The following is a 19,574-nucleotide window of genomic DNA, read 5'->3' on the forward strand; positions in this document are numbered from 1 at the left end:
TGACAGCCGTGGTTCTGGAGTCAAGGGTGGAGGTAGAGTAGTACAGTTGGGTGTGTTCTGCAAACATGTGGAAATTGACCCCATGTCTGCGGATGATGTAACGAAGAGGGAGCATATAGATATTGAAGAGGAGGGGACCGAGGACAGAGCCCTGAGGAACATTGCACAAGATAGCACGGGGGCTAGAGGGGAAACCATTTGTGGAGATGAAATGGAGGTGTTGTGACAGATAGAATCTGAACCATTCAAGGACAGAACCATGAAGGTTGAGGTGGGAGGAGAGGCGATGGATGAGTTTAGAGTGGTCAACAGTGTCGAAGGCAGCAGAGTGGTCAAGAAGGATGAGAAGGCAGTTCGACAAAATGTCATTTGTCACTTTGACCAGGGTTTCTGTTTCTGTGCTGTGGGCGGCAAGGAAACCTGATTAGAGGGGTTCATGAGGGGAGCGGCGGGAGAGGAAGAAGCGAAGCAACGACTCCAGTATGTTGGAGAGGAAAGGGGGTTTGGAGGTGGGGTGTAGTTTGAGAACAGGAAAGGCAGAGTTGTGAATAACTCTTTCAGAGAGATAGAAAATTGTCTGTCATATTCGTCTTGAAATTATTAGTCACACTTTAGAAACTTGTGAAGCGATTTGAGATGTTCTCGACGTTTTTAGGCAACGTTTTTCTATATGCGTTGCAAATATTATCATTATTTAGTGCAATGTTGCATAAAGATACATAAATAGAAAAGGTAATGGAAGGCAAATGTAAATGGTTGTCAGTTTTATTTAACATCTGCATAAAAAGTATCACGGGTTATATTTATAATTGATGCATTAATTGCTAACCAGTAACTCGAGACGGAAGGTTCAGGGAGAGGCACCGGAACCCGAAGCTGCGCCGAGTGCTGTCCGGCGGACACTCAGTCTGTGACACCGCAACATGGCGGCTGCTTCGCAACAAGAAGCGATACGCGAGTTTGTGTCGGTGACGGGAGCGGCGGAGGAGCGGGCGCGGCTGTACCTGGAGTCTGCGGGGGGCGACCTGCAGGTGAGGGGGCGCTGGGGTTCCTCCCTGAGGCGCGAGTCCGGGCTCTGGGGCGAGGCTCCGGGCGCAGCTGAGTCACGGATCGGCGCAGGTTAGTTGCGGCCTCAGGATCGGCGCCTGAGACACTGTTGGGCTGAGAGCAGCGACTCGGCAATGAAGTGCAGCCTCTGCGCCGCTGTCCCTTATTGCTGTCGGTGACCTGCGGTAAGGATGAGGCGCGGCGGGGGCTCGGGCGGGGCGGGGGCTCGGGCGGGGCGGGGGCTCGGGCGGGGCGGGGGCTCGGGCGGGGCGGGGGCTCGGGCGGGGCGGGGGCTCGGGCGGGGCGGGGGCTCGGGCGGCGGGGGGCGGGCGGGGGCCTCGGGCGGCCGGGCTCGCCCTGGAGCCTGAAGGTTGTTGGACTTTATAAATAATCATTGCAGTTGACTTAATGCCTTATGTCTTCGCGACATAAATCCCGTGTAGTTATTTGAAACATCCTTCCGATGTGAAAGGTCTTATTTCAAATATTTTATTATAATTATTTCAGGGAGAATGTGCTGGATATTCAGACACAAACCGCTACAGTTGTGCGATGATTGGGAGAACAACACACAAATGCTTGAAACATTTAATGTTGTGGTGTTGACGAATAACCAACAACTGTGACTCAAGGTTTCAGTGGGTATCATGTCGAGTTACCTGCACGTCTTGGTACTGCTCCTGGTGTCACCTTAGCTCAGTTTATAATGCTCTCTTGCCTGTGAGTCTGAAGGATGTGAGTTTATGCACCATGTCAGGATTTGAACTGGTAGTCCAAGCTGTGTGGGAGTGGGGGGGAGTACTTTATAGTTGTGGAATGTTACCCTGCATTAAGGGTGCTATATAAATTGCAAATAGTTTTTATAGTTGGAGGTTCGTGTGAGATGTTAAACCAAGATCCAGATAAATTGGCTCCTCACTTTGCTGACTGTTGGATTTGCCCACAAATACTCAGTCAACAACAACTTGCAACTTGTGCCCCTCACGCAGGGTGGTGGTGGTGGAGCTCAACCTCGAGCCACGTGGAGGGGGAGGTGACCGTAGGCACAGTTGAAAAAGAAGATCTTCAGGCGCAACCAGAAGATGGGGAATGAAGGGTCAAGACGGAGGGATAGAGGAAGCGTGTTCCACAGTTCCAGAGTTTCGGGGCGTAGTGGCTGAAAGCACGGCTGCCAATGGTGGAACGGAAGGCATGAGGGACACGCAGAAGGCTGGAGCCAGTCGCGTGGAGGCAGCGGGTTGGGGGTTAAGCAGGTCGGAGAGGGCATGAAGGGAGTGTGAGAATCTTGAAATCGACCAGTTCGGCGATAGGGAGCCAGTGGAGCTAGGCTAGAACTGGTGTGATTGGGGTACGGAGTTTAGTGTGGGTTTTGGATCAGTTGGATCCTGTGCATGGTGGAGCTGGGGAGACTGTGGATGAAGGAGGAGATGCGGCGTAGGAGGATGGCGATCAGGAGGCTGAGGGAGCCCTGGTCACAGAGATAGAGGACATTTGTGACCTTGACAAGCGCTGTCTCTGGGCTGTGGGCAGGGCAGAAACCAGTTTGGAGAGGCTCGAGGAGGGAGTGGAGGGAGATGTGAGAGCAAAGCTGGACATCGCGTTCCAGAGCTTTGGCAAGGAACAGCAGGTTGGAAATGGGAGGTTGGAGTGGTCATGGGTGGGTTTTTTGAGGAGGGGAGTGTTGACAGCGGTTTTAAGAGGTGGGGAGGAACAGAACCTGAGGAGAGCGACTGGTTGACTGTGTTGGCCAGTAGCAGGGAGAGGAGAGGGAGTCGCACTGGACAGCAGTTAGGAGCTTTGACTTTGCAGGCATTGATTGCATCTAATGCAATTATTAGGAGTCCTGTAGCTCAGTGGTTAGAGCACTCAGCTCACAGGGCGAAACCTTGGGCAACTTTGCTTATTCCACACGCTTAATAATAATCCCTCAAGAGAGAAAAAAAATTGGTCACTTCAATCCATGACTGTTTGTGGGACACAGCTGCTGTGCACAATTGGCTGCTGTGTTTTGCCCACAAATATACAGTCAATTCACTTTATACTCTGTATATTCTGTGAAGTGCTTTGAAACATCTAGAAGATGCAAGGATTGTTATTTATTTATTATTATTTGATACCGAGTCTTAGGCCTCCTGAAGTAGCATATTCGATATCCTTAACTCTTTGTGAAAAGACATGGTTTTAGTTTCACTTTTAAACGAGACTTCCTGTAGCAGAAATTGTATGCGTTCTGGGAAGGGATTTGTAATATATATCAGCGGATGTTGGGCAGCGGTGACTCTTGTTTCTGGTGTTACAGCTGGCATTGGGTAGTTTCTATGAAGATGGAGGTGATGATGATGTGATCACTTTGCCACAGCCAGAGACAGGCCCAGGTCCTAGGAGTACGGCACCCAGGTGAGAATTATGGATCTCCAGCATTCATAACTTTGCTGATTCAGATTTGAATTGAATTTGAATATTTGAATATTTGAATATTGTCTTTTATATTTATATAAGAAACACTTTACTGATTTGTTGGTTCCTGTTTGATAGGTGAGTTCCCTCGGTTTCTGCATTTAAGCAGCCGAGCTTCTTGGTGAACACAGACATAGAATCCAACAGACTCATCACTCTATTAAAACTGTGGAGCCTGCATGAGTTCTTACGCACACTTTCCAATAGTCATTAGATAATGATCAGGAAATCTTGATTGGCACTGTGCCACAAGTAAGCAGTTGGAATATCTTCAAATTGTTTTTTTTTAAACTGAGGCCAAAGGCTTTTGTGGGCATGATGTAACTCCTTCCTCAATGTCCTATTAATTGCGCATCAGTGATGTGAAACTTCTCCTACTCTGCATTGTTCCTAATGTTTCTCACTTGCAATATTGAATATAACGGAGTGATTAGTCTCATAAAAATGCTTTCATTCAGTGTAATGATTCATTAATTTCAAAGCCCCATTGTCCTGGAGTTTTGTGAATCAGGCTTGTTTATGTCTTTTTTCAAAGCCCATACTTAAACATAGTACCACATTGTTGTGTTTATCAGAACCAGTGTTGCGATTCAGGCTCCATGGACAGTCATGTCGTAAATAAAATTGAGTAATTAAATTTTGTTTCTCACTAGGATTACTTCAGTAATGTATCAATTTCTAATCTATACGTGTTATTTATTCTCGCAGTGATGGTCGCATAACCTCTCTGAGAGATTTGTGGCATGAGGAAGAAGATGATGAGGATGAGGGTCAAAGGTCAGGATCTGCTGAATTTGTCATTTCTCTGAATTGTTCCTTTCATTGCCTGCTCATAATGGACGATTTCAACCTCCACCTAAACTCCCCTTGCATCACTTCTGCCGACTTCACTGCCCTCCTCCCTTCCCTAAACCTCACCCTTCACATAAATTCACCTACCCACAACCGTGGTCATGCCCTTGACCTCGTCATCACCCATGGCCTTAACATTTCCGACCTTAGCATATTGGACAAGGCCATCTCGGACCACTTCCTCATCTCCTTCTCCTCTCTCATCCCTCTCTCCTCTACCAAGCCCTCAACCACTCTCTACTGCCCTTGGAAAAGGCTACCCCCTGAGACCCTCAAAAAAGCTATTAATTGCGCATCAGTGATGTGAAACTTCTCCTACTCTGCATTGTTCCTAATGTTTCTCACAACATCATCAAATATCGCATCCCTCTGGCCTTCCACCCGCGGAGATCCGGAAGCAGTCGTCCAGCTGCTCCATGATCGCCTCTCCTCCACCTTCAACTCCCTCATCCACATGAAATCCAGGACCATCTCCAAATTCACCTGATCCCCCGGTACAACAATCTGCCTAAAAACCCAAACCCGGCTGCTCGAGCGCAGATGGCGGAAAACTGGCCTGACAGTCCACCGCCAACTGTGTCTCGAGCGTCTCTACAGCTACCGCCGTTCCTTGACACGCGCAAAAACAGCCTTCTACTCCAACATCATCTTGGAGGCTAAACACAACCCTAACATCCTTTTTTCCATCACCCACTACCTTCTCCGTGGCCCCCCTCAGGTCCCTCAATCTTCGTATCAAATGCCAAGAGCGAGGAGGTCATGGACTTCTTTTCATCTAAAATTCACAACGTCCCCCAGGCAGCCTCACCCACCTGCATCTTGTCAGCCAGCACCACGCCCTCTCTGTCCCCCTCACCCAACCATCATCTGCTCCTACCACCACCCTCATCCTACATTCCTTCCTCCCCATCTCTCCCTCCCTCTCACCCACCATCACCTCCATGAAACCCACCACATGCTGCCTCGACCCCCTCCCCACTAACTTGCTGGTCACCCAGCTCCCCCTCCTCTGCCCACTACCTGCTGACGTCATCAACCAGTCCCTCTGCTCCGGATCAGTTCTTGCCCCCCTCAACTCCGCGCACACCTCCTCCCACTCCCTCTTCGAACCCCTCCAGTCTGGTTTCCGCCCACAGTACGGAGGCTTGTGAAAGTTACAAACAACATCCTCTCTATCTGTGACCAGGGCTCCCTCTGCCTCCTTGAGCTCTCCGCCACGTTCGACACAGTCGATCACGCCATCCTCCTCCACCGCCTTTCCTCCGTCGCCTGGTTCAAGTCCTACCTCACAAACCGCCAGCAGTACATCTGCACAAATGGCTTCTCCTCCCGCTCTCACCCGATCACCTGCGGGTACCCCAAGGATCCATCCTTGGCCCCTTCCTCTTTCTGATCTACATGCTTCCTCTTGGGGATGTCATCTGCAGACATGGGGTACACTTCCACATGTATGCGGACGACACCCAACTCTACTTTTCCACCTCACTTTGTGACCCCCCAGTCCCCTGATGTTCTGTCAGCTGCCTGTCAGACCTCAGGAGCTGGATGAGCGCGAATTTCCTTCAGCTGAACATTGACAAAATGGAAGACTTTTTGGCTCTGGTCAACGTCTAAAATCTCACGGTTCTCACTTCCTCCACTTACCCGACCTCCTCCTAAAACTCTCCGAACCGGTACGCAACCTAGGTGTCAGGTTCGACCCCCAATTATCCTTCCTCCCCCATATCTGGTCCCTCACCAGCACCTCTTTCTTCTACCTCCGACGCATCGCCCGTCTCCGCCAATACCTCTCTTCAAAAGCCGCTGAAATCCTGGTCCACGCCTTTGTCACCTCTTGGCTGGACTATTCAAACGCCCTCCTCGCCAGCCTCCCATCCACTACCATCTATAAAATCCAGATTATTCAAAACTCTGTCGCCCGCATTCTCACCCGCACCAAACTCCGCTCCCTGCTCCCCCCCAGTCCTTACCAGACTGCACTGGCTACCTGTCCCAGAGAGGATCAATTTCAAGATCCTCACCTTTGCATTCAAACCCCTCCACTCCTCTGCATCCTCCGACCTTTCTGACCTCTCTCCTCAAAACAGTGCCCGTTGCCTTTGTTCCTCCGGGTCTGGCCTCCTCCTCGTCCCCCGAGTCCTCCGCTCCACCCTCAGCGGCCGTGCCTTCAGCCACTATGCCCCGAGGCTCTGGAACTCCCTTTCTCACTCCCTTCGCCTCAACTCGTCTCTTCCTATTTTCAGGTCTCTGCTGAAAACCTTTCTTTTTGACCGCGCCTTTGGTCACCTTCCCCACCCCACCCCCATCCCCTCCCTCCAGGCTCCTCCCCCTCCCCCTGGCTCCCCCGGCTCCTCCCCATCCCCTGGTTCGGCCCTGGGATTCCTTACTGTGAAGCGCTCTGAGACCCTGTCCGCCGTGGAGGGCACTTTATAAATCCAAGTTGTTGTTGTTCATCAATGCAATCTTTATTGTCATGCATTTTACATTCATACACAACACACCAAGTCAGTCATGCTCAGACTCTCTAGTACAGGGTGGGCAAAATACGCCCCCTGGTCGTATCCAGCCCCCAAATGATACTCTCCGGCCTGTCATTGTGTCCAGCAATAGAAAAAATTATAGTTCGTTCAGTTCCAGAAAGTCTCACAAATTTAGCATTTGAATCTGACATTAGCCAATCACACGGCTTAGTTATGTGCATGCTCCTTTAAGTGTTGAATCGGCCGACGCCAGAAATGTACGGATCGGCAAATTTTCAAACGCATGCGTGACAACCGCAGCAATACTTTTCACTGAAGAGGACGTTAATTCGAAATGAGTTTATCAAAGAAGCGGAAAGCGGACATTGAAGGCCAAATATTCAACAAAGCATGGACTTCTAAAAAATTTTTACCAGTGTGGATGGAAAAGCTGTGCTTAATTTGCAAAGAAGGTGTGGCAGTCCTCAAAGACTACAACTTGAATCGCCATTTTGAGAGCAAACATGCTTGCGAATATAAGAATGATTCTGCCAAAGAAAAAGGAAAGAAAGCTGATGAGATGATTATTCGAATGCAAATAGAGCAAAGCATTTTCACAAAACAAATTGCGTCCCAGGATGAGATTACAAGAGTGAGTTACGTGATTGTACACAAAATCGCCAAGAACAACAAACCATTCTCTGAAGGAGAATTTATAAAGGAATGTATGGTTGACTCTGCCTCGATTTTATGCCCAGACAAGAAAAAACAGTTTGAGAACATTAGCTGGTCAAGGCAAACTATTGTGAGATGTGTCGAGGATCTATATCTGTAGTTACAAAATAAAGTAAGCAATTTTGCATGTTTTTCACTGGCACTCGTTGAGAGTTGTGATGTCAAAGACACAGCCCAGTTGATAATTTTTATTCAAGGTATCACCAAATATTTTGAACTCACAGAAGAATTGGAATCAATACAGTCAATGAAAGGTATGACAACTGGAGAAGACGTTTGGAGGCAGTAATTAAGTGTATCTTAAAATTAGGAGTGGAGTGGAAAAAATTGGTGAATGTGACCACCGATGGAAACCCAAATCTGACAGGCAAAAATGCTGAAAAGAATTCAAGATCAAGTCAAAGAAACAAATCCAGAGCAGAATATTGTTTTTCTACACTGCATTATCCACCAAGAGGTCTTCTGTAAGAGCGTTCTAAAACTAAGCAATGTCATAGACGCAGCTACAAAAGTAGTCAACTACATTCGAGCAAGAGGATTAAACCACAGGCAATTTATAACTCTGCTTGAGGAATTGGAATCCGAGCAAACGGATGTTCTATATCGCACAAATGTACGATGGCTTAGTTTAGGAAAGGTTTTGAAAAGAGTGTGGGACCTGAGAACAGAAATTGATTTATTTTTGGGCATGAAACAAAAAGATTTGGATTTCCCACAGCCGAATGATGTGAATTGGCTCTGATTTCGCATTTGCCATTGATATCATGCACCACATGAATGAACTGAATTCAAAACTGCAACGGAAGGGGGCCTTTGTGCACGATTTATATTGCAGTGTCAAGGCATTTATGACAAAATTATTTCTTTTATCGCATCAGATAGGAAACAGGCTGTTCACCCACTTTCCAACTTCGCAGCAGATTACTGTTTGCAATCAAAGCCTTAAAAAGTAGACTTCGTCACTACTTGACTTACATGTCAAATTTTATCGCCGATTCCAGGATTTCAATTTGATCAAAAGTGACCTGTCTTTGGGCCCTTCACCTTTCTCATTTGATGTTGACAAAGCCCCATTTGACCTCCAACTCAAGCTTATTGACCTGCAATGTGATCAATGTGCGGAGCAATTCAAATCAGTGCCACTTCCCAGTTTTAACATCTCTCTTAATGAATATACCTTTCCAAAAATAAAGGCTCATGCCCGGCGGATGCTTGTGCTGTTTGGATCAACATTTTCTGTGATGAAATTCAATACATCAAACATAGATCTGTGATGACTGATGACCACCTTGCAGCAGTGCTCCACATTGCAACAACGGAGACGATGTTTGACTTCAATTGTCCGGTTAATGCACATCAGTGCTTTCATTCTTCCCATTGAGCTTCTCACATTCTCATCAATATGTGAATAACTGAATAAATATTAAATAAATGTCTGCTCAATGAGTTGTTTTTATTTAACCTAATCTTAATGAATGTCAATTATATAGACTATTTTATGCATGTACAAGTGTAAGACTTGATTTTGAACTATGATTATGCATCTATATTAAATGTGTGGCCCGCAAAGCTTATCAAAACTTGTGAAGTGGCCCGCCAAGCCAAAATAATTGCCCACCCCTGTTCTAGTATATTGAACTTTGTAGAAAAATGTAAAAAAAATGCAGAAATCCTGCTGTTCACTGATTTAGAATGATGGAAGACGTACATAAGGCTGAGGTAAGCATACAATTAACTTGTTTGGTGAACTTGGGTCTAGGGAACATCAGTGAAAACATTACAGACCTTGAGCTAGATTGGAAGGTGGAATAATGTTTTGCGCACAGAGTGGTCAAGAGTGACTATGGTTTAGTGAGTTATTTTTAAAAGAAACCAAAAATGGCGTGTTTGTGATCAGTTTGGGCTTTTGTTTAACAGCAAAGCTTTACAATGAGCTATATCTCAACACTTCAGTTGATCTATTCCCAGGCCATTCTGGAGATCCCGAAACGTTGAAACTTTCTGCCTCAATCCCTCTGCGTTGCTCCCTCCTTCTCCTTTTTCAGTACTGCCTCTTTGATGACTGACGGTTATCTCCTCCCTTCCCCGGCTCAGTGCTTCGCTACTATTAAGTGCTCCAAAACACTACCCCGAGTAAAGAGTGTGGTATAAATGCAAGTTGTTGTTTTTGAGCTTGTTTCATACAGTATTCTGATTTTTAACAGAACAGTTCTGATTTAATTTGATGCTGTTATTTCATTCTTTTCGAAATATGATTGTCAGTTCACCCAGTGGTGGTTGTCTCATGATATCTTATTTGAAATGGTGAAACTTCAAATCTAAAAGCCAACAATGAGGCTGACAAGATGCCCTTTCCTGCTGCAAAAAAAGAAATTTGTTCTGATTTGTGGTATTTCATATTGGATTTGTTAAAAATAGTAAATAATAATAATTCTTACATTTGATATAGTGCTTTTTCACATCTTCTACACAAATACAGGTAATAGACAAATGTCTTGGCTTTGATTACCCGACCAGCAGTGGGAACAATAATAAGAGGGTACAACGTGAAAGGCACTATACAAATGTAATTTTGGTGTTCCTTAAAAAAGACAAAGTTACATTAGCCATGGTGCTCTCTGCTAACCAAAAATATAGAATGAGAACTTTGCACTGAGACAATATAGTCCTGGAATAGAGTTCACACAAGTTGATGGGAATTATAATGGAATTCCTTGTTTAGAAATGGTGCAACTCTTTTTGAAGTCAAACATTGATGTTAATCATCTTTATTTTACAAGGTTTTATGCTGGTGGATCTGAAAGAAGTGGACAGCAAATTGTTGGGCCTCCAAAAAAGAAGAATTCTAATGAAGTTGTAGAAGATTTATTTAAAGGAGCAAAGGAACATGGTGCAGTTGCTGTTGAACGAGCTGGCAGAAGTCTAGGAGAATCCAGTAGATCTAAAGTACGTACAGTATTAAAAAGCCAGCTGGTAACTTGCATATTTGCTTAGTTTGTTCTGTGTCATGATGAGCAATAAGATGCTCAACAGCAATCTCCTTATACTGGATTTTCATTGTGTTTGTTTTGTTTGCAAACAAGAAAATAAATTACATGGTAAGCTAGGCAGTTACAAAATTAACTAAGGTTCTCATGCAAGTCAGGTACAGTAGTTTGGAAGTACAGAATTACGTTGCTATAGGTTGTCAGTTTGGGCCCAATATTTCAGTGGCCGCGCTATAAATGAAGTGCAAAAATTGCCTGTCCCTCTACACCTCTAAGTTTGTTATTAAAGCAATTATATTATTTCCATGACAGCAGTATGAATGTTTGATCTAACAGTAAAACACTTGATATTTTTAAATGTTTTCTGCGACATAAAACTTCTCTTTTCAGCCTTTTGGTGGAGGTGGCTACCGTCTAGGTGCTGCTGAAGGAGAGCATTCACCTTACGTTGTGGGAGAAAGGAAAGCTGAATCTGCACAAGATGTAAGAGTTTTGTATAAGCAACATGTTCCGAATGCAACAATATTTGACTGGCTCCTTAATTTATATTCTCATGTCATGGAAAGTATTGTTTACTATGGGATTGCTATTAAATATAAATCAAAAGGACACAGGAAAGATCAGTCAATGGATTGATGTGTACGTAGGTCCATTGGAGGAGCTAGCGACATGAGTGGCTTGATGAGCTGAATCCCACCTGTGATTTTAGTGATAAGCTATGTCAGCTATGTCATATCTAACCTTTTGGCTGCCGCGGGCCGGATTCCCTATTTGAGAAAGGTCTACGGACCGCATCCAGCATGGGCTAACTGGTGGCCCATGGGCCGCATCCGGTCCAAGAGAGAGAGGTGGGATGAGAGAATGAGGGGAGGGGGAGAGAGAGGTGAGGGGTAGAGAGAGTACTACCAACTGAGACACAATTAGCAGGTTTAAATTCCTAAAATTACACTCTTAAGTAGGGATCTTTTGTAATCAATGGTTTAATTTGTTCTAAGGACAATACTGATCTCACTGAATGATGTTTAACAGGTTCATGTGGTACTGAAACTTTGGAAGAATGGTTTCAGTGTCGATGAAGGGGAAATGAGGAATTACAATGACCCGGCCAATGCTCAGTTCTTGGATGCGATCAGACGAGGGTTAGTGACGGTATTTAAATTGCAGATGATTTTTCAGTGTTATTGTTAGATGTCTTGCAAAGTTTGAATCTTCGTATACACAAAATAGATCAAAATAATTATACCAGATAAATTGGCAACTTTTGGAGACGATGTTTAAATTTTGGCTAGATTCCCAGATGTTGTGATTGCCATTAATTGGCAACGTACCAATTTACCATAGGCAATACACCTGAAACTTTGATTGTATGCATTGCATATCCAAAACAGCTAATAAAGATGAATAGTGTGTTATTGGAGGGGGATCACGTATGCACGTATGGACGACCTCCAACCCAATTTCTGTCTCTTTTATACACAGGAGGGAAACTGTTTTTTCCTTGTACAATGTCGGACTTGTGTTATTGGCTATGGAGTAAAATTAGTAAAATTTTTCCATTGGTTCACTTTTACGATAAAGATGCGTCTTGTTGCCCCTGACAGGGAGATTCCTCTGGAGCTGAGGAGGTTGGCCCGTGGCGGGCAGGTCAACCTGGATATGGAGGATCACCGAGATCAGGAATTCATGAAAGCTAAAGCTGCCTTTAAGGCATTTGCAGGAGAAGGGCAGAAACTGGGAAGGTAAATATGATAAACTGTAAATCAGGATCAGCTTTGTATAATCTAATTCAAGTCTCGGTGAGCACGATATCTCTGCTTGGGTATGACTGTGCCAGACTCTGCTGCTGTGTTTAAACATCCCTGGAGTCCTGTAGCTCAGTGGTTAGCGTATTTGCCGAGCAAGCGAGAGACCTTGGTTCAATTCCCAGCAGGGCAAAACCCTGGGCAAGTTTCCTAACTTCACATCCCTGATAATAATCCCTCAAGAAAAAAATAATAAATTGGTCACTTCAATCCACGACTGTTTATGGGACTCTGCTGTGTGCAATTGGTTGCCATCTTTTGCCCACAAATATACAGTCAATTCACTTTTCAGCATATTCTGTGAAGCGCTTTGAGATGTCTAGACGACGTGAAAAGCACTATATCATATGTAAGGATAATTATTACTTTGTATTATCCCTATTACTGAATGTGATCTCCATTTCATGGTACTATATTTGTAGAAAATTACAACATTCACAACTTGATAAATTCTGTTTGAAATGCTAACTATCGTTTCACTAATAATTTATAATTAGTAATGCATTCTTCAGTGAAACCACAATTATGGCTTTATTAAGATCCAGGGCAACACTATCTCTTTTCGTTCACAGTGCTACACCTCAGCTCGTCACTATATCTTCTCCTGCACAGCAAGCAGAGAATGAAGCTAAGGCTAGTTCTACCATTACTCTAAATGATTCTGAAGCTACCACCAGCATTCAGATACGATTGGCGGATGGAGGGCGTTTGGTTCAAAAGTTCAACCACACACACAGGTTGGATATGAAATTAATTTTAAGGTTGGCCCTTGTTTCAGGAAGTATGTGCTGTGGGTGGGCTGTGTAAGATGAGATGAGATGTGATGTGTCATGAGATGAGTGGGTCCTGAATGGAAGTCTGGAAATTTTATTAGAAATCATGAGCCTAAAAAGTACGCTGCTCTGATTAAAATGAAAATAAATGATTATTTTGACACAATCCAGAGATGAGGCAAGACTGCCTGACTCGAGCAGAGAGCCCAGAGTAAGCTACGTCCGGAGTGAGGTGAGGCCAGAGTGAGAAGGAATTGGGTGAGAGTGGGAATTAGGTGCAGAAGGGGAAGTATATCTTCTAAACGACAATAATACAGGGATAAATAGAGTGAGAGGAGAGAATGACCTGGCTGGTGATGTGTGAGGAATGTGGTATGTGGGAGTTGATGGAGGGCCCTGAGCCCGGGCGAGTTCATCTGCGGCAAATGTCTGCAACTGAGGAAGCTCCAGCTTAGGATAGCTGAGCTGGAGTCTCAGGTGGAGACACTGCGCAGCATTAGAGATGGGGAGAGCTTCCTGGACAGTTTCATCCTGAAGTCAGACACTCCCATGAGACTCGGGGAACATTCCGTTGCCAGCCACGGACAGGACTGGGTGATGGTCAGACAGGCGCTTAAGGGGAACTGACAGAGAGGGGCAGAGGAACCCCAGGTTTTAACCTTGTCCAACAGGTATGAAATACTTACAACCTGTGTGGACAAGGAAGTCTGTGAGGAAGATGGGCAAACTCACTCCAACGCCTCTATACAGAAGGCCACACTGGGAATAGTCAGAAAGAATATAGTGGTGATTGGGGATGAGACAGTCAGGAAGACTGACACACTTTTCTGCAGCTGTAGCAAGGAGGCAAGAAGACTCTGGGGCCAGGGTGTAGGATGTCACTTCTGGGCTGGAGAAAAATTTGAAACAGGCAGGTGTGGATCCAATAGTTATGATTCACACAGGGACCAATGATGTAGGGAGGATAGGTAGGGATGAGTTGAGGAGCAAGTTCCGGGAATTGGGAGTTAAGCTAAAGAGTAGAACATCGAAGGTGTTAATATCGGGGTTATTACCTGAGCCAGGGGCAAATTGGTACAGTAAAAAAAAATTAAAGAGCTGAATACCTGGCTAAAAGAATGGTGCGGAGGGCAGGGGTTTCAGTTTATAGGCCACTGGCACCAGTATTGGGGGAGACAGGAGCTATTCCAAAGGAATGGACTCCACCTAAACAGGGCTGGGACAAATGTCCTGGCAACACGAATACATAGGGAGGTAGACAGGGCTTTAAACTACTAAGGGGGGATGTAATCCGTTACAATTAAAATTAGGACCGATGAAAGTGGGAGAGCAGATTAACCAGGGAGATGAGCAAAGGGTGTCAAACGGGGAAAGGAAGCCCAGGGATAGGGTACTGGTGAATAGGACTAATAGCCTGAAGTCAGAATTAACGGTGCTATATCTGAATGCACAAAGCATTCGAAACAAGATAAATGAGTTAAATGCACAAATAGAAACAAACGGGTATGATCTGGTAGCCATCACTGAGACACGGTTACAGAGAGATCAAGGGTGGGAGCTAAATATTCCAGGGTACGTGGTGTATAGGAAAGATAGGCAATGTGGTAAACGAGGAGTGGGGGGTGGCCCTGCTAATAAAGGATGGGATAAAAACAGTAGAGAGGAAAGATTTTAAATCAGAAAAGCAGGAAGTGGAGTCAGTATGGGTAGAGGTACGTAACAACAAGAGGTAGAAAAGTCTAGTGGGAGTAGTTTATAGACCCCCAAATAGCAGTCACAGTATCTCTCAAGGTATAAATCAGGAAATTAGCAGAGCATGTAGTAAAGGAAAAACATTAATTGTGGGTGATTTTAATCTGCACATAGATTGGGTTAACCAAATTGGGAAACGTATGATAGAGGAAGAGTTTATAGAATGTATTAGGGATAATTATCTAGATCAGTGTGCCGAGGAGCCAACCAGGGAACAGGCCATGTTAGACCTTGTTTTGTGCAATGAAGCAGAGCTGATCAGGAAACTGGAAATTAAGGCTCCTCTAGGGCAAAGTGATCATAATATGATGGAATTTAGCATTAAGTTAGAGAGAGAAATAGTTAAGTCCGAAGCAAAGGTTTTAAATTTAAGTAGAGCCAATTTTGCTGGTATGAGAGAGGATTTAGCCAAAATAAACTGGGAAATTAGACTTAAGGATTTGACAGTAGACCAGCAATGGCAGATGTTTAAGGAGATAGTGCAAAATTCCCAGCGAGCACGTATTCCTTTGAGGAATAAGAATGCCACGGGAAAGGTGGCCCAACCGTGGCTAACTAGAGCAGTTAGGGAAAGTATAAAGTTAAAGGAAGAAGCCTATAAAACAGCTAAGATGAGTAGTAAACCCGAGGATTGGGAGAACTTTAGGGATCAACAAAGGAGAACCAAAAAAGTGATTAAGAGGGAGAAAATGGAATATGAGGGCAAACTAGCGAAGAACATAAAGACAGACTAAGAGTTTTTATAAATATATAAAGCGGAAGAGGCTGTCAAGGGTAAATGTGGGTCCGTTACAGGGGGAGACGGGAGGAATTATAGTAGGGGACAAAGACATGGCAGAGTCATTAAACAAGTACTTTGCTACTGTCTTCACCTTAGAAGACACTGAAAACCTACCAAGAATAGAGGGGAACCAAGAAGACAATGTTAGCGAGCAACTTGGGGAATTAATATTAGTAAAGAAATGGTTTTAGGTAAATTGTCAGGTCTTAAAACTGATAAATCTCCTGGACCTGATGGCCTACATCCTAGGGTTTTAAAAGAGGTGGCTACTGAGATAGTGGATGGCTTGTCTTTGATCTTCCAAAATTCTCTGGATTCTGGAACGGTTCCCATTGATTGGAAGATTGCAAACGTAACACCACTATTTAAGAAGGGTGGGAGAGAAAAGATGGGGAACTATAGACCAGTTAGTCTGACATCAGTGGTAGGGAAAATTCTTGAGTCCTTAATTAAGGATGTCGTTATGGGATTCCTGGAAGACCATAACAAGATTAGGCAGAGTCAACATGGCTTTACAAAAGGGAAGTCATGCTTAACTAATCTTTTAGAGTTTTTTGAAGATGTATCTAGTAGGTTAGATAGGGGGGAACCAGTAGATGTAGTATATTTAGATTTTAAAAAGGCATTTGACAAAGTGCCACACAAAAGGCTATTGCACAAGGTTAAGGCCCACGGGATTAATGGGAACATATTAGCATGGATTGAAGAGTGGCTAACGGGTAGAAAACAGAGAGTAGGGATAAACGGGTCATTCTCGAATTGGCAGGATGTGACTAGTGGAGTGCCACAAGGATCAGTGCTTGGGCCTCAGCTATTTACAATTTACATCAATGATCTCGACGAGGACATTGAATGTAACGTATCTAAATTCGCGGATGACACTAAACTCGGTGGGAGAGTAAGCTCTGAGGATGATGCAAAAAGATTGCAACGGGATATAGATAGGCGAGGGGAGTGGGCGAGTAGGTGGCAGATGGAATTTAATGTGGGGGAGTGTGAAGTTATTCACCTAGGTAGAAAAAATAGAAAAACAGATTATTTTCTTGAGGGGGAGAGATCAGATAGTGTTAGTGTGCAGAGGGATTTGGGTGTCCTTGTACACCAGTCTCAAAAAGTTAGTTTGCAGGTGCAGCAGCAACTAAGAAGGCGAATGGCATGTTAGCGTTCATTGCTAAAGGTTTAGAATATTAGTAGTAGGGAAGTCTTGCTGCAACTGTATAGGGCCTTGGTGAGACCGCACCGAGAGGATTGTGTGCAGTTTTGGTCTCCTTATTTAAAAAGACATACTTGCCCTGGAGGGGGTGCAGCGTAGATTCACTCGGTTAGTGCCTGGGATGTGGGGACTGACCTATGAGGATAGGCTGAATAAACTGGGGCTGTATTCTCAAGAGTACAGAAGAATTAGGGGGGATCTTATTGAAACATATAAGAATCTGAAAGGGCTGATAAAGTAGACACTGAGGGACTGTTTCCCCGGGAGGAGAATCTATAACCAGGGGTCACAGTCTGAAAATTAAGGGTCAGCCTTTTAGAACAGAGTTGAGGAAACATTTGTTCACTCAGAGGGCAGTGAATTTATGGAATTCACTACCCCAGAAGAGCTGTAGATGCTCAGTCCTTGAACATCTTCAAGGCTGAGACTGAGAGAGGGATTAGGGGATATGGGGAGAGGGCAGGTAATTAGAGTTAGGTCAGAAGATCAGCCATGATCTTATCGAATGGCGGGGCAGGGCTCGAGTGGCCGAATGGCCGACTCCTGCTCCTAATTCTTATGTTCTTATGTTCTTATGCTGATGGTATTGCGTTTTGCCAACTATCGGGGAATGCCAGTGTGCATCTTGGAATCTGTGGTTACATGGGTAATGTTCAGTACCTTCATTATAAGCAAGACTGTGTGCATGAATTGGGTCAGATATCTGACCTATTAAAATAAGCCATTTGACTGACAGCATTGCGACACCTGCTATACTGTGGAAGATTAACCAGTTACTAAAATAAACTGAATTGTTTTTCTCTAATTCCGTGTAATTGAATGTAATTTCTAATTGATGTTTCTGGGATTACAGCATTCAGGATATCCGGCAGTTTATCGTGAGTGCCCGCCCAGCCCTGGCTTACACTCCCTTCATCCTAATGACGACCTTTCCCAGTAAAGAGCTGACAGATGAGAACCAGACCTTGAAAGATGCCAATCTGCTCAATGCCGTGATTGTCCAGCGACTAAAATGATTGGACTTCATTATTTAAACCTTGTGTTTCTGGAATATTTGAACTGTTGGACTTTGCATTAGTTTAACTTGGTGGTTGTGATAAATTGGATAAAAAGCTTTTAAATGAAACTCATTACTTTAAAGGTTATTAAAAGTTACAAGATATAAGCATTTGGTGGCACAGCTTTTTGTGACTGAGGTATATTCTATTCGGACAATTGATGTGTAACACTTTTTGCCTGTTTTAAGTGAAACAAATATAAGCTGTTGCACTAAGCCAGCAAATATTATTTTGACTACAATTGTGTTTGTGGGGATTCCTCACAATTATTTTAAAATTTCAATCAAATATAAGAAGTTCTGAAGTCTATTTGCAATATTAGCAATCTGCCAATCGACTAACAACCGGGTTCTACTTACTGCTAGGTAAACAGAGGAGTGTGGCGTAACAAAACTTGCCCAAAGTTTTGCCCTGCCCGGGCATCGAACCCAGGTCCTTTCGATTACGAAGCAAATGCTCTAACCACTAAGCTATCGGACTCCACTAATGTGTCCTTAATAAGGAAGCTGAATCTTGGTCTAGTCCCAGTGATTTCCCCGTGTAGCTGGGTCCTGTACAGATTTGATACTATGTGAAGCTCAGCTTTGTTTACAGGAAGTGATCAGATAGTGTGGAGGTCTAATAACTAGATGTGTGAGCACAGAACTTTAACTGGCTTATCCTCTGGGGAGCGGTGGATAAGCGAGGTCTACTTGGGAGCAGAGCTGGGAGCAGAGCTCCCATTGTTTTTTTTGTTCCTTTTGACTGTAACTGTCCCTTTAACCTCTCAAATAGTTAATTCCACTTCCCTTTTCAAGGAAAAAATCACCAGTATCAACTGGGAGTCTTGATCCACATATTCTCATTCAATGCTTCATAAGTTAAACATCAGGCACTTTGAGCAGGTGATGTGATCAGAGCCAATATCACGTGCAAGAATTATTTTTTATAAACTGAGCATTTAAATTTGGGATCTGGAAAGGACTGGCGACAATTGTTCAGTGGTGCTGGTGTGTTTTTTATTGAGAAACCAAACAAGTTTTATTTATAATTAGGGAAAAGGAACCATCAGAATGCCTGACAAGACTAGGAGAGAAACCAAGATAAGTGGTTAGATGACTTTTTGGATGGAACCAGCTGATACACTCGGAAACCATGATCAACAGCATTCAAGGCAGAGTTCCAATATTAAGTTACAAACTACACATTGGAAATTCCCCTGTCTGGAATGTCAGGTGATCTCGCCGTTGCCTGGAAGAGATGGAGGAGAAGATAGCAACTTCAATTGAGTTTGTCGTCAACTTCATGGAAGCAGATCGGTGCTTCGGTCACTTCTGATGCCAAATGTTCTGCTCTTCTGACCACAGTGTGGCTAAATCTCAGTCTCTATATCCTCTTTTTTCTGTGCAAACGATTACCGACAATTAATGCAAGGCGCCACTGAGGCACAGCAAGAGAACAGAGTTGAGGAAACATTTGTTCACTCAGAGGGCAGTGAATTTATGGAATTCACTCCCCCAGAAGGCTGTAGATAATAATAATAATAATCCTTGCATTTGATATAGAGCTTTTCACATCTAGACATCCTAACGCGCTTCACAGAATATGCTGTAAAGTGAATTGACTGTAGATTTATGGGTGAATGCGGCAGCCAATTGCGCACAGCAGCGTCCCACAAA

At 44.3% G+C, this 19,574-nt stretch overlaps 1 protein-coding gene across 2 annotated transcripts; it reads left to right on the forward strand.

The window, feature by feature from the left end:
* Positions 1–899: 899 nt before the first annotated feature.
* nsfl1c (NSFL1 (p97) cofactor (p47)) lies at positions 900–18,023 on the forward strand. Of its 2 annotated transcripts, NM_001292184.1 has the most exons (9): positions 911–1,031; positions 3,347–3,444; positions 4,213–4,281; positions 10,331–10,496; positions 10,928–11,020; positions 11,567–11,676; positions 12,139–12,276; positions 12,912–13,076; positions 17,712–18,019. In NM_001292184.1, exons 1-9 carry the CDS (start codon positions 924–926, stop codon positions 17,872–17,874), a joined length of 1,110 nt encoding a protein of 369 aa, NP_001279113.1. In that variant the 5' UTR covers positions 911–923; the 3' UTR covers positions 17,875–18,019. The 2 variants fall into 2 exon arrangements, with proteins under 2 accessions (XP_042197606.1, NP_001279113.1); XM_042341672.1 differs by lacking the exon at positions 12,912–13,076 and having other exon boundaries at positions 900–1,031; positions 17,712–18,023.
* Positions 18,024–19,574: the final 1,551 nt, after the last annotated feature.

Source organism: Callorhinchus milii, unplaced genomic scaffold, assembly GCF_018977255.1.
Source record: "Callorhinchus milii isolate IMCB2004 unplaced genomic scaffold, IMCB_Cmil_1.0 Scaffold18, whole genome shotgun sequence".
Classification (NCBI taxonomy): domain Eukaryota; kingdom Metazoa; phylum Chordata; class Chondrichthyes; order Chimaeriformes; family Callorhinchidae; genus Callorhinchus; species Callorhinchus milii.